General features: G+C 37.6%; 1 protein-coding gene across 5 annotated transcripts in view; it reads left to right on the top strand.

The window, feature by feature from the left end:
• The window catches only part of CDK8 (cyclin dependent kinase 8), a 136,369-nt gene that overhangs the window by 109,449 nt on the left and 12,575 nt on the right, over positions 1-14,345 (top strand). For 4 of the 5 annotated variants that reach the window (XM_017537530.2, XM_017537529.2, XM_037741697.1 and 1 more), the window contains 2 exons: positions 4,141-4,198; positions 6,556-6,687. In XM_017537530.2, coding sequence (XP_017393019.1) covers positions 4,141-4,198; positions 6,556-6,687 — 190 coding nt within the window. The remainder of the gene's footprint in view (positions 1-4,140; positions 4,199-6,555; positions 6,688-14,345) is intronic. The other variant, XM_037741699.1, reaches the window with a different exon arrangement.

Raw genomic sequence — 14,345 nt, 5'->3', positions numbered from 1 at the left:
CGTGATCCACCCGCCTCGGCCTCCCAAAGTGCTGGGATTACAGGTGTGAGCCACCGCGCCCGGCCCTGACCCATGAGGAGGGACCCATTATTTCTAAATGGTGCTATTACAACAACACTTAAGACCATTGTCTTTTGTTTATGACTATATATAGCATGCCCAAACTGAATCTGAATTCACTTAAGAGAGTGTTGGGATAAAAATGAGATGCTTCAGATGGCACAATAGGCACTGAGTTACAAAGCAAAGTAATTTAAAAAATATTAACTGGAGCTTGGACCACAAACTCTAGTATTAAAGGTCGGACCTCGACAAAGATACTATTTATCTCCCCCAGCTCTCAACTTAGATTTAGAACTCGACCAGTTCAGTAAGTCTAGAATAAAAGAAACCTGAAATGAAAAACAAGAGAGGGATTTTGCCCTTTGTCTAGTGCCAAGCCAATACCGTCCATCCCAGGGCTTTTCAGATCTGTGTCCCAGCTGCTGAATGAGTAAGAAAATGTGTTTAAAAAGAGGGAGGGTGAAAAAAAGATGGTGTGAGAGTGAGATCTTTTCCTCTCCATCTCAGATAGTCAGAGGAGAGACATGTGCTTGTATACATTGTGCTTTTGCCAGATATGGAGAGAATCTTTTAGGATTGAACACTCCTGTGTTAGAAAAATCAATCACAGCAGTCCAACTATTCAACTTGTTTCTCTGGAGAATGTAGAGGGATTTGGGGTAGGGTAAAGGAGGGATGGGTGGTAAAAGGGTCTTTTAACTGTGTGCAGCTTTATAGTTTGAATTGTTTGAGAAAATGTTTGTGTATTATTTTTGTCATTAAGGGAGAGGGGAAAAATCCAATTTTAGTGCAGAAGAAAGGTCCTTAGGGTCAGAAAATGGAATAACGATGACATAATTGTGAAAGGTTACAGTCTATTCAAAGAATTCCGAAAAGATGAAAACATGCATCCAGCAGGAGCAGCAGGAAGCGGGAAGGCAGGGCTGCAGATGATGGGAAGCAGCCTGCCAGGTGCCTTGCATCCCATCACAAGGACTGGATCTTATGCAGGGGTGGGAAAGGACCAGAGTTAAAGTAGAAGTCGGTGTTCTTTTTTTTAGACAGTGCTCGCTCTGTTACACAGGCTGGAGTGCAATGGCCTGATCTTGGCCCACTGCAGGCTCCACCTCCCAGGTTCAAGCAGTTCTCCTGCCTCAGCCTCCTGAGGAGCTGGGATTACAGGTGCGTGCCACCATGCCCCACAAATTTTTGTATTTTTTAGTAGAGATGAGGTTTCCCCATGTTGTCCAGGCTGGTTTTGAACTCCTGACCTGCCCACGTTGGCCTCCTGAAGTACTGGGATTACAGGTGTGAGTCCCTGTTCCTAACTTTTTTTTTTTTTTTTTTTTTTTTGCAGTGGCCTGATCACAGCTCACTGCAACCTCCACCTCGCAGGCTCAAGCAACTGTCTCACTTCAGCCTCCTGAGTTTGTGTGCCACACTGGCTAATATTTTCAAAAAAAATTTTTTTGAGGCGGGGTTCTACTGTGTTGCTCAGGCTGGCCTTGAGCTCCCGGACTCTAGCAGCCCTGCTGCCTCATCCTCCCAAAATGTTGGGATTACAGGCGTGAGCCACTGCACCTGACCAAAATAATACTTTAATAATATTAGTAATAATATTATTTAATAATATTAGTCACAAGGGCATACAGCATGCTAATAATTCTACCATCAGTCGTGTTCGCTTGAGTCAGATTAGATGAGCACATATGCTTCTGTTGACCTCGTCTAGGTTAGGAGTTATTAATACAAACTCTAGGGAAAACCATGAGGGTGAATAGGCACAGAACCTTAAGTTCTAACAAGACTGTCTTGTAGTAGGCCTTTGCCTGATGGGAAAAAAAATTAATGGGCATTCTGTACATATTTTCTGATAGCTCTGTATTCTTACATACCAAAGCAAAAATTTACCCACTCTGGTCTGATAATCTGTAAAGATAAAACTAAATTTATTTAATCTTATTTTTTTCATTGTCATTTCCAATTTTAATCAAGCATAGCAAAAGCAAAGACATTTTTGAAAAAGTTCATTCATACCTCTACCGCTGTACACTTTTGTTCTTCAAATCTTTATTCATAGGAACTTTGTTTTACCTAGTTCTAATCACATTCTATATATCATTTTGTGTTCTGCTATTTTTACCTAGGGTTCTTGTAATAGTTTTTCCTGCTGTTTTTACCTAGGATTCTTGTAATAATTTTCCATGTTTCTGTGGAAGGTTCTAAGCAAGAGAGTGACATAATCAGATTTGTCTTTTATGAAGATGACCGTGGCAGCAGAACTGAAGATAAATTTGATGGAAAGAGATTCAAAATGGGGTTAAAGAGAAGGGAATATATTCAACAGGTATTTAGGGAGTCCTGCACTGAAGATGAGAAGAGAGTTCTAGCATAAACATGGAAGTTCCTTCCTGAGCCCACATTGTGAATTGGGAGCAAGCCTTTTCCCCTTAACCGATTCCATTTGGAAAGCCTTTCTTTGCCTTCAACATTTTGCATTATCTCAGAAATCTGGCTTCTCACTAAAGTAGGCTGGGCCCTTAGAGACCACAGAGACTAAGCGTCTTGATTGATTACTGTGGTGATTGAAAGCAATTTTATTTGTCCTGGGTAGCACCTGTGTGTAGCTCCCAGGGAATGTTGTTAGTGTTGGGGTCAGGACTGTGTATGTGTGTGTGTGTGTGTGTGTGTGTGTGTGTGTGTGGAGGTAGGGGGTGGTTAGTGATAGAGGTTCTGAGATTTTTTTGTATGTGAATAAAATATCAGTATCATTATTATTATTATTACACAGTACATATTAATTCCAAAAATTGCTACATAAAATTCCAGGATGATAAATTAGGACAGGAGCCCCAGACTATTCAAAGACAGGGTAGACTCTGCTGCTGCCCATTCTTGCTGATTATATTTAGGGCAAGTCATTTAACCTCTCTGGTGCCTAGTGGATTCAACTTTAAAAATTGTAGGCGTTGTTTAACCTCTGAGATGTATATGGTGCCATTGTAGCAATACCTTTTTTTTTTTTTTTTTTTTTGCTTGGAATAAAAAAACGTTGATCTTTAGTAGTTGATAGAATAATATACTACACATTAAACATTGGCAGTAATAGCTTAAGGGTCATCACTATATATGGTTAGGGAAGCCTGTGAAATGGTTACCACTATAAACAGACTTCATTACAGTCTTTGATTTTAAGATGATTTGTGTCAATATTCGAAGAGGTGCTCTAATCTAGTTTCACTTTTATTTATCAGACTGGTAGAATTAAAGTCAAATTAAGTAGATAGCAGGATGGTAGAACGAGTAAGGAGTAAACCAGTTGCCTTTTTCTTCCCCTCTTCCCTTTCTCTCCCCTCATCCCCTCCTTACTCCTTCTGTTCCTCCTTCCCTTTCCTGAAGAAAGGGCAGCCTTTATTCATTAGTGTAGTAATTACCACCATAAAAGACTGTAGATGACAATCAGTATATTTTTTAAAGATTTTAAAACTGAAATATTTACTTTTATAAACTCTTACTTTAAATTTTAGCTTACTTTTTCACTTAAAAATGAAAACCTCAAAACTGTTCCTGTCATGAAGAATTCCTATGACTTAACTAATTTGTTTCTAAAGTACTTTATTAAATTTCTCAATAATTCATTTATTTAAATGTAGGTGCATACTTTGCCATTTCCAAAAAAGGATTTCAGCTGATACCTTGCCTGTAATTAATTTGCTACTTGGTATTAAATCGTCTTTCCTGATTCGTTTGTCCTTTAAAGTCAGAGCGAGACATTTTATGTACTTGAAAGAGTGAGAAGGAACCACAACATGACTTTGTGAGATGCTTGCCAGTAGTGAAAACAGACTGATAAGAGGGCCAGGAAATCCTCAGCCTTCTGTGGAGAAAAGCACTGCCATACCTGGGCCTTCGTGAAATTTACATACTGCTTTGCATATGTACACGCACAGTTTCTTTGGTGACTTCCTGTATTTGGTTTTAATTTTTGAATAAATGAGATTTTTTTTAAAAGGTGGATTTGTGTTATATTGGCATATTGTCTATTTAAAAAAAAACCGCTACTGTCTACTGAAAAAAAACACTATTTTGTTTCCACAGAAACCTGCTAATATTTTAGTTATGGGTGAAGGTCCTGAGCGAGGAAGAGTAAAAATTGGTATGTTATATCTTTGCTAAGTCACAGTGTAGCACTCTTTTAAAACTTTTGCAGGCAGCTATATCACTTCTAATTTTTGCTATAATAATATGCATATATTCATGTAGTTCCATATGATCAAAGCAGTTTCTAAAGAGTATGCATAAAAGTGAAAAATGTTTCACACTCTTGAAAGGTGTCAGACTCTTCTAAAGACTGAAGCATTCTAATTATGAAACAAACCATGCAGGTTTCCTAGAAACCTCTGCTTTCATTAAAAATAGCCTGTAGAGGTGAGTGGCTTCTATCCCTGTTAGAGGCCAACCTCACCTTTAGTCACAAGGGCATACAGCATGCTAATAATTCTACCATCAGTCGTGTTCACTGGAGTCAGATTAGATGAGCACATATGCTTCTGTTGACCTCGTCTAGGTTAGGAGTTATTAATACAAACTCTAGGGAAAACCATGAGGCTGGATAGGCACAGAACCTTAAGTTCTAACAAGACTGTCTTGTAGTAGGCCTTTACCTGATGGGAAAAAAAGTTAATGGGCATTCTGTACATATTTTCTGACAGCTCTATTTTCTTACATATCAAAGCAAAATTTTACCCACTCTAGTCTGATAATCTGTAAGGATGAAACTAAATTTATTTAATCTTATTATTTTTTATTGTCATTTCCAAGTTGTGTTTGTCACATATATTTAGTTTGTTTTGTGTGTGTGTAGAAGAAATGTTTAACTCGTATTAATTTAAAGACAGCAGGATTGCAATGAAGTTAATAGTAACTTCTCATCACAAGAGTTAATATAAATTGGAAGTAACAGCTGATTTGTGTCACTTCACCAACAAAGAAACACATGTGTGTTCTTAACCTTTCTAATATTCTTCCTTATAAACCCCCCCAAATCTCACTTTCCACTTCTAATTAGACTCTTAAAATTCTCTTTTTTTGATAAAACTTTGTAAATGTTTAGTTACGAGAACAATTGATGTGCCTTAACATACTCCAAGTTTGGCTTCCCTTGAGAAGCAGGCTCTGTCAGCACTCACCCTAGTGACCTCAAAAATGCCTGTTTAAGTCTTTACATGTGCTTTTAGAGGAGCCTCTCCAGTCCATTTTGAACTTATATTTGAATTTGGTGGCATCAAATTCAAATATAAGTTCAAAGCATGCAAAACAGAAAAGAGCCAGCTAAACAGTAATTACAAAAGTGTTCTTTATAATTTAGGGAAAATTTATGTAATACACTAAAACAATCTAGTTTGGAATTATACTTCTATGTAATGTATATCACGTTGGCAGGTTTGGGCAACACTGTCTTAAAGCATTCACATTTAAGAAATACTAGTTCTTCTGTAAATCAATATTTAGTAATCTTATTCATAGTTTTAATTATTTAGCAACTTGGGTTTTTTTTTACCTTCATAATTAAGTTGATTAGAGTAAGGCCTGCTTTATTTTTAAAATGCGAATCAGGAGAATAGAACTAAACTTATCAAATGGTGGGTGAATTTTGAAATTTTTGAATAGGTGGTATGAATAATGATCATTCAGCATGTATTAGGCAAAAGGTACGTGTAATGACAACTGTGCATGATGCTATCAGGAATAGATACGAAAGGGACACAGTTTTTGCCTATAAAAGATTACGGTATAGCAGGATAAGCAGCCATGCCCGAAGAGCCACACTACATGTTAAACTGTGTTAAATGCCATGACAAACTGTATCTAATCTCAGTTCTAGCTCTGAGGTGTGAGTTTGCGACCTTTGTCAAATCACTTAACTTCTTGAACCCTTACTCATCTAAAGACGGAGGTGATTTAATTAGATGACCTTTAAAGTCTTATCTAGCTTTTTTAAAAAAAATACTGTGATTCCTTAAAATTAAGTTAGTGAAATTCAACCCAAGTAATGGGGGAGACAATGGTGTTAAAATATTGCATAGTCAACTTCTGATTACACCAGAACAGGCTTGTTGATGCAAATAATGGAAAGCTTGACTCTGATCCCATTTCCTGGTGCTTGTGACCAGTACTAAGAATGGAAATACAGCTCAACAACCCTGTCCCTAACGGTGGGGTGACAGTGGGGAAAAAAAATTCTGCCCAGAGAAGCAGAGTCACCCTTGACCTCAGGCAGCAGAGCTTGACTATAACCCCGTTGAAGAACTGGGTAACAGTAATTTGAAGAGAATGGAACTCTCAGACTTGCTTTATGTAGACTTATAAAATGGATAAGATGTTTTGTGGACTTCTTCCCTAGAATTCAGTGCATTTTTCATCTTACTAAATAAGATGGTAAATTAGACTAATTGGTTAGATTTGTAAAAACCATTTACTTAGCTTGATTTTTTTTTCTTTTTTTTTTTACAGCCGACATGGGCTTTGCCCGATTGTTTAATTCACCTTTGAAGCCTTTAGCAGATTTGGATCCAGTGGTTGTTACATTCTGGTACCGAGCCCCTGAACTACTTCTTGGAGCAAGGCATTATACCAAAGCTATTGGTGAGTAGAACTAATTAAAATTCCATGAATTTTTAAAAGTTTCTCTAAAAGATACACATTCCTATATACTTATAAATTAAGTAGCATAGCAAATTATAAAAGTAAGAACAGGCTGGGTATGATGGCTTATGCCTGAAATCCCAGCACTTTGGGAGGCTGAGGCAGGTGGATTGCTTGAGTCCAGTAGCTTGAGACCAGCCTGGACAAAATAGTGAGACCATGTCTCTACAAAAAGTTTTAAAAAAAATTAACGGGGCATGGTGGCATGCACCTGTAGTGCCAGCCACTCAGGAGGCCGAGGTGGGAGGATCACTTGAGCCTGGTAGGTGCAGGCTACAATGAGTCATGGTCACGCCACTGCACTCCACCGTGGGCTACAGGGGAAGACCCTGTCTCAAAAAATATAAATAAATAAATAGAGAGCAAAGCCTAACCCAAAATTCTACTAGCTAGAAATACAAGCAGTAGCAATAGGGGTATATCATTCCACATACCTCTGTCTGCATAGAACTATAGATATCAAAAATCTTTGTAAATAAATGGGATCATATTAATGCATTCTATTTAAAGTAAAACTTTTATATTTAATTTATAAAACAGTACAAGTTTGAAGTCCTTTAACTTCTTAACTTCAGACAAATGTTTCCTTTACCAAAAGAAATCTAAAAGATCCTCCAAAAATTAAAGGAAAGATGTTATGAGAAAAATTTAGCACTTTAGGACATTTTAATCTACTTTTCTATTTTTGGTAGTGTTAGTTACCTCCCTGTTACACAGAATGAGGAAATTAGTGCTCTTACACTTCTTCCCCTACCAACCTCTCAATCTATAAGCAGCATTAGTAATATCATCATCATTGTCATCACTTTGTCAGTGATTTTGTCACTTTTTTACATTTTTTTGTTTGCTAACCATAATTCCCACAATTGTTTATACTTAATTTACAAATTGTTGTGAATTGAATGCTCAGCTACCAGGCCATTTACCACTGCTTGTCCATTACTGATACCTGACTCTGCTTCATTCTGTTTGGTTCCATTATCATCAAGTAATCTTTTTGTGCGCTTTACTTTTCTTCTTTCCTTTGTTTTGTATCTTTATGGTTTCCTCAACTTGTTCTATATCCTCCAGGATGGTGTTAAACCCACTTTTCCTTTACTGGATAACTTCATCCTGAAGTTTTCTATTTTGGATTGGTTGGTCTCCAGGCATATGCTACCATTTCATCCTGCCTTTTCCCTTTTTCACTCCTCTGAGTTAGATCTATTGCTTTCCCGATTTCATGATTTCATTTCCTGTTTTGCTATAGTATGTTCTCATGTAAATTCCTTTGGAACTGTATTTTAGAGGTAAATTTTCTAGTTTTTGTATTTCTGAAAAATGCCGGTATCATACTTGCTAGCTTGCCAGGGTTTACAATTCTAGGTACAAAAGAATTTTCTCTCAGAACTTTGATGACACCCCTCCATTGTCTTCCAGCATCTGTATTGCTAATGAAGTCTTCTGCCAGTCTTGTTTCCAGTCATTGGTAGATCACACGGTTTTTTTCTTTCTGGAAACAAATAGGATTTCTCATCTTTATAGTTCAGAGTGAAATATAAAGTGGGCACTTTCAGTGTGAAGTTCATATCCTATGTCTGTGGAAAATGGTCCTTTGAGTTCATCCTCAGTGTTTTCTGTTTCTCTCTTTCCTCAACTCCTCATTGTCATCAGATGTTGAATTTATTGGATTAATCCTTTATACTACTTTTTTTCTCATGTTTTTCTGCCTTTGTCATTCCATTTCTAAAAACCTCTTCTTGTTCTCTGATTATTACTTTTTCATAGTATCTTGTATTTTTAGTAGAAAGGAAAGCCTAATATCTATGAAGACAGTGATAACATTGCTGGTTTGTTTGTACTTTGCAGTAATCTCAGAATAGTTTTTTCTGTTTTCTTTACAGTCACCCTTTTCATTTGTATGTTTTGATCTCTCCCTTCCATGTAGCAAGTGTTCTTCAGCTGTTTGGTGACCCTTGCGTGTCTCTTTGTATTTAAAAATCGGGTTACTAAAACTGCTTGAGAACTTTGTATAAATCATGGGGCTTATAGTGTGAGAACTTTAGGGTGATCCAGCAGAGAGCCACCATTGCCTGGCGTAACCTCTAAATGCCAGAAGGCCCAAGTCTTTCGTCTGAGGCCAAAGTCTTCAGGGAAGAATCCTCCAACTTTTGGCCCATGCTGTATGTACCCGGCAGCCCCAGGCTGATGATAGAGAGTAGGGAGGAGGATCAACTCCTGTTCAAATACAGACTTTGTTGCTGGTATTTCCAAGAACAAAATCTTCACAGCATTGTAAGGGAAGTCTGCTTTCCACTCAACAACAGCACTGTCTCCCGACTCCTCTGAACTGTCTTGTCTGCTTTCCGTCTTCTAGCTTCCACATGGCCAGTTTATTCTTTTCATTCAGACCTTAGTGAAAATAGTACCTCTTCAGAGAGAACTTCCTAGATCACATATACCCTACCTCCCCCTTCACACTTCCTTCCACCTTATTGTCTTCATTGACTCCAAGGGTATCTAAAATCCACGAAACAGATAGACCTCACCTCACTGTTCACCATTGTAAGCCAGTGCCTACTAGTACCTAGTGAGAACTCAATTTTCTTTGTTCAATAGGTGAGTGAATCTTATCTCTGACAATCCCCTCCTGTTCTTGTTACTATGCATTTACACTTTTATTACTTTGCTGTCAATTAAATATAGTTTCAAGAAGGGAAAAGAAGCAGTGTTTGTGATCTTTCCCCCATGTTAATCTTGAATCCAGTATGTTTTTTCCAAAACTCTTTATGTTCATTAATCTTCATACATGCTTTAAGATCACATTTTATTTTACAGAAAAGTCAGTTAGATATGGGAATTCTCTGTACCATCTTTGTAACTTTTCTATAAATACAAAATTATTAATATTTAGTTTTTAAGTCAGTTAAAAGGAAGAATAAGGAATATTTATTTTAGTCCTATTTTGGAATACATGTTATCACCTAAATACATATTTGGGTATCTTTTTTGCAAGTGTACTCTAAATGCATTTAAGGTCATATATAAACTAATATGATACACAGCTATTTTTTCCACTTGGAAAATGAATATTTAAAAGCAGTGTTACTTTTGGTAAAGCATATTAACAAACTATATAAACAAGAAAGTGATTGCTTAATCTTATTTCCCATTCACTGAACACCTGAGACTTGAATTGATTTAAATTGATCAAAATCAGCTATAGCATACTATCACAGAAACTTGTGACTCTGGCTCATTGTTTATTATTATCTTCTTATTTTTCCTGAGAGGCTTATGTTTTATTGGAAGCATTAAGATTTATGCAACCTTTTATTCACTAGGATATTCTACAGTCCAGCAGTTCTACTGTAGGGTGTGTGCCACAAAGCTAAACTACCAGCACTTAAGAAGGTAGATTCCCTTGTCCCAAAGGCTGTATGATTTGGGGGAGAGAAGGTCTTTCTTCATATTTTCCTCCCTCATTCTCCTCACCAACATAAGCACTTATGTGGTAACTACTTTGTAAACTTTTTAAAACTTAGGTGGAACAAATATGAATTCCAGTTATGGGCCTTACCTTGAAGAGATTTACAATCCAGTTGAGAAGACAGTATGAACATATGCAGACAATAATTTAGTCTGGCACTCTGGGGATGTGTTTATGCATTTAGCGCTTTAGCCTCAGTTTCTGAAAATGATAATTTCGCTTGAGTCATCTCTTAGGTCTCCCTCAACTCTTAAAGTTGTGTGCTTTTATTTATTTATTTAGAGACAGAGTCTCGCTCTGTCACCCAGGCAGTAGTGCAGTGGTGCAATCTTGGTTCACTACAACCTCTGCCTCCCAGGTTCGAGCGATTCTGTTTCAGCCTACCAAGTAGCTGGGATTACAGGCTTGTGCCACCACACCCAGCTAATTTTTGTATTTTTAGTAGAGATAGGGTTTTGCCATGTTGCCCAAGCTGGTCTCAAACTCCTGACCTCAAGTGATCTGCCCACCTTGGCCCCCCAAAGTACTGGGATTACAGGTATGAGCTACCATACCCAGCCAAAAAGTCCTAAGCTTTTAAATAAAAACAGCTGCCTTCTGAGGTTGGGAAGTTACAGAGGGAACTGACTTGGGTGCACATGATTGAAACCAGGGTCAGTGCCATTTTCTTAGGAATGGTGATCCCAGCCCACACTCTCATCTAGTGTACACCTACTTGCCCAAAATCAATCTTGGACAACACTTTCTTCTACTGAAACATTGATTCAAAATTTATAATATACACAAACCATTTTTAATTTAGGTTTTTAAAAATAAGGCCAGGTGCAATGGCTCACACCTGTAATCCCAGTGTTAGATATAGTGAACTCCAAGTTTCTCTTCAAAGAATCAGTATGACAGTGTGTTCAGCTCTCTTATTCTTAATTCTCCATTTTAAAGTTAACTTTCTGGTTCTCTTCACCCCCTTCCCTCTAGTTTCAGTAAACAACTTTCCCACCAGTTCTAATCAGTAGTTCACATCTGTTCCCCTGGTCACCTGCTTTGACCTGAGTCACGCCTGAGTCACCCCTAGTCACCTGCTCTGACTTGTTCTGTAACTGTCCTTCCTGCCAAACTACCCAACCCGCCACTCTGGCTCGTACCCCTGCTCTCTTTAAAATAGCCAATCGGAGTTAGCTTAGGCTGTGTGGTCTAACCCAAGCCAGTAGGGGAACGACACAGCAGTAGACGCTACCTGCGTCAGGAATAGGAACCCCTTCCCCTCCCTTGTCCAGGTGTGCACTCGCCATTGCTCCATCTGTGAGACATTCCCTTCTGTAGAAGTACATTGCCTTGCTGAGAAAATTTTTATTCGAGTGCTACTTATTTTGCAGCACCAAAAATTTACATACGACACCAACACTTTGGGAGGCTGAGGTAGGGAGATCACTTGAGGTCAGGTGTTTGGGAGCAGCCTTGCCAACATGGTGTAACCACATCTTTACTAAAAATATACAAATTAGCTGGGCAGGCACCTGTAATCCCACCTGCTCGGGAGACTGAGGCAGGAGAATTACTTGAACCAGGAGGCAGAGGTTGCAGCGAGCCCAGATCATGCCACTGCATTTCAGCCTGGGTGGCAGAGTGAGGCTTTGTCTCAAAAAAAAATAAGAATAAGGAAGTACAAAATGAAACCTTTTCCTTAATACCAGCCTCTACCACACAATCCCATTCCTCCTGTCTCCTGCAAAGGTAGCCTAAAGATTGAGTAAAATGCTTAACAAATTTCTCACACCACCATTAAAGCTGCTTACCAAGAACTTCCCCAGCATTTTGACTTCCCTGTCTGATAGCTGAATTGTGAGCAGGTGATAGAAGAGCCTTTTTAGTTGAACATATATATATATATATAATTTGCTGAATACATTCCATTTAGTGAAGGGGTTAAATCTGTTACTGAAGCTACTAAGAGGGAACAAAAGCATAGGGAAGAAAATCTGATCAGAACACATCAAACTCACATGTGCCCCCTGTACTACAAACAGATTTTAGTGCTGTGATCATTTATTCCATTGTACAGAACTGCAAGCTAAGTCACTAAAGCAAAGAGAGCAAATAATAAGTTAGTAAACATTGTAATCCCAGGAACAAAGTTTAATTCAGTTTTGAGTGTTTTTTTGTTTGTTTATTTGTCTGATTTACTTTTGGGAGAAAGCTAAAAAAGGAATATCAATCTCTAATTCAGTGCCACTAAAGTAGTCTTAAAAGTCTTGCTAAAGTATGGACTTTTAGGCTCAGGTGTTTGTCCTCAAATAGCTGAATGGCCACTAAATGTGAGGCATTCTGCTAAGTGGGAAATATACATTAAAATAGAGAAAATGAGAATTTTTTCCCTTTTATCAGAATAAGAAGCTTGCTATTAATACACTTGTTGATTCAAATATTATTGAGCAAATTCTTTTTCTCCTCCCAAATTTGGTCTATGTAGCATGCCAATTCCTACTATTTCCTTTGCCTGGCTAGCTCAGTAGCTACCTATGAGCATCATAACATTTTGAGAAGTAGATGAAATTTATATGTTTTTAATTTGGAAAGCCATTTTGTAAGGCGTTTGACAGACAAGTGAACACTAAAGAGACTTTCTATTAATTTGGCACAATCTGGGAAAAAAAAAAAAAAAAAGACAAGGTAGGAAGGAGAAACTTACTGTATTTATAAGAATTAGAAATTTATCTGAAATAGCCTGATCAGCTGACTCAAAGTTTATGATTAACATATAGGTCAGGATTTTGAAGAAAGGAAGAATGTAAAATTGATAAAGGTGAGAAAGAATAACAGATATAAAGAAAGAAGAGTTACTAGATGGGAGATGAGCAAGGTTCAATAAATTATTTTTCCTGATGACCTGACTTTTTCTTTTAAAAGCAGTGTAGCTTTGCATACATTTTTTTCTGTGAAATGTGGTCTTGCTATATTGTCCAGGCTGGATTCAAACTCCTGGGCTCAAGCTATCCTCCCGCCTCAGCTCTTGAGTAGCTGGGACTACAGGCATATGCCACTATGCTCAGCTAAGAGCAGTATAGCTTCCATTATAGTTAAACTACTTACCTTTCATCTTCCTTTACATATTTTATTTTCTTCTTTAGAATTTTTAATTATTAACCAGATGAATTGTTACAGTGTTTATTGGGTGTGCTTCAAGTAGAATTTTCAACCTGCAGAGCATCCAATTCCTCATTCCTTTTTATGATCCTGCTTAGCTGCCTATGTGGCCATTGATTATCAAAGGTGAGATTATAGGGCATACCCATATAGAAAGAATAATCACAAATGAATTAATTTTACCATTTACCTTTTGATGCCAAAAACAAAATAGGTTGGCCTGTATTTCTTGATGAAACTTTGCCATATGGTGGCATTGGCTAGACTTGGTTCTCTGATATGTAAATACAATGTCATTTTTTAAAATCACTTGCCGCAGTCAAAATGTGAATCTTTAAGTAAATAGATGAATAACTTGTTACTTTGAAATGTAAATGTGTATAATTTTATATTAAATTAAATGTCTCTATTCCAGTATTGGAATTTAGGAATTCTCATTTTAGTTTTTTTCTCATTTCCTGTTTAAATGACAGTTATTAACATACCTGAATAATCAGCTTTGATAAAATAGTAGTTTTTATTTGTCCCCTTTGGTTTTTTATATTTGTCACAGGTATTGGTGAGGTCAGTCAAAAACCGTGTGTTGAGGGTCTGCTATGTGCACACCATGGTACTTAGTGTAGGATTTGTTAAGAGTAGAAATGAAATATTTTCAGTTTTAAATTCTAAATTGGCAAATAGATCTTACCACTACTAATAGTTCTTTTGAGTACTCATTTAATATGAATGAAAGTAAGTCTGTATCTTGTGAATGAAAGAAATTTGTGTACAGAGAAACCCATTTGCCTGGCTTTTGTCAATAATTCATTTGAATTTATGACCCTTTGTTTTTTTGAGACTGAGTCTCACTCTGATGCCCAGGCTGGAGGGCAGTGGCACGATCTTGGCTCACTGCAGCCTCCACCTCCTGTGTTCAGGCAGTTCTCCTGCCTCAGCCTCACGAGTAGCTGGGACTACAGGCACGTGCCACCATGCCCTGCTAATTTTT

Source organism: Cebus imitator, unplaced genomic scaffold, assembly GCF_001604975.1.
Source record: "Cebus imitator isolate Cc_AM_T3 unplaced genomic scaffold, Cebus_imitator-1.0 Scaffold103, whole genome shotgun sequence".
Taxonomy (NCBI): Eukaryota; Metazoa; Chordata; class Mammalia; order Primates; family Cebidae; genus Cebus; species Cebus imitator.
The sequence above is the reverse complement of the archived record's forward strand: the minus strand, read 5'-3'. Positions and strand labels throughout refer to the sequence as shown.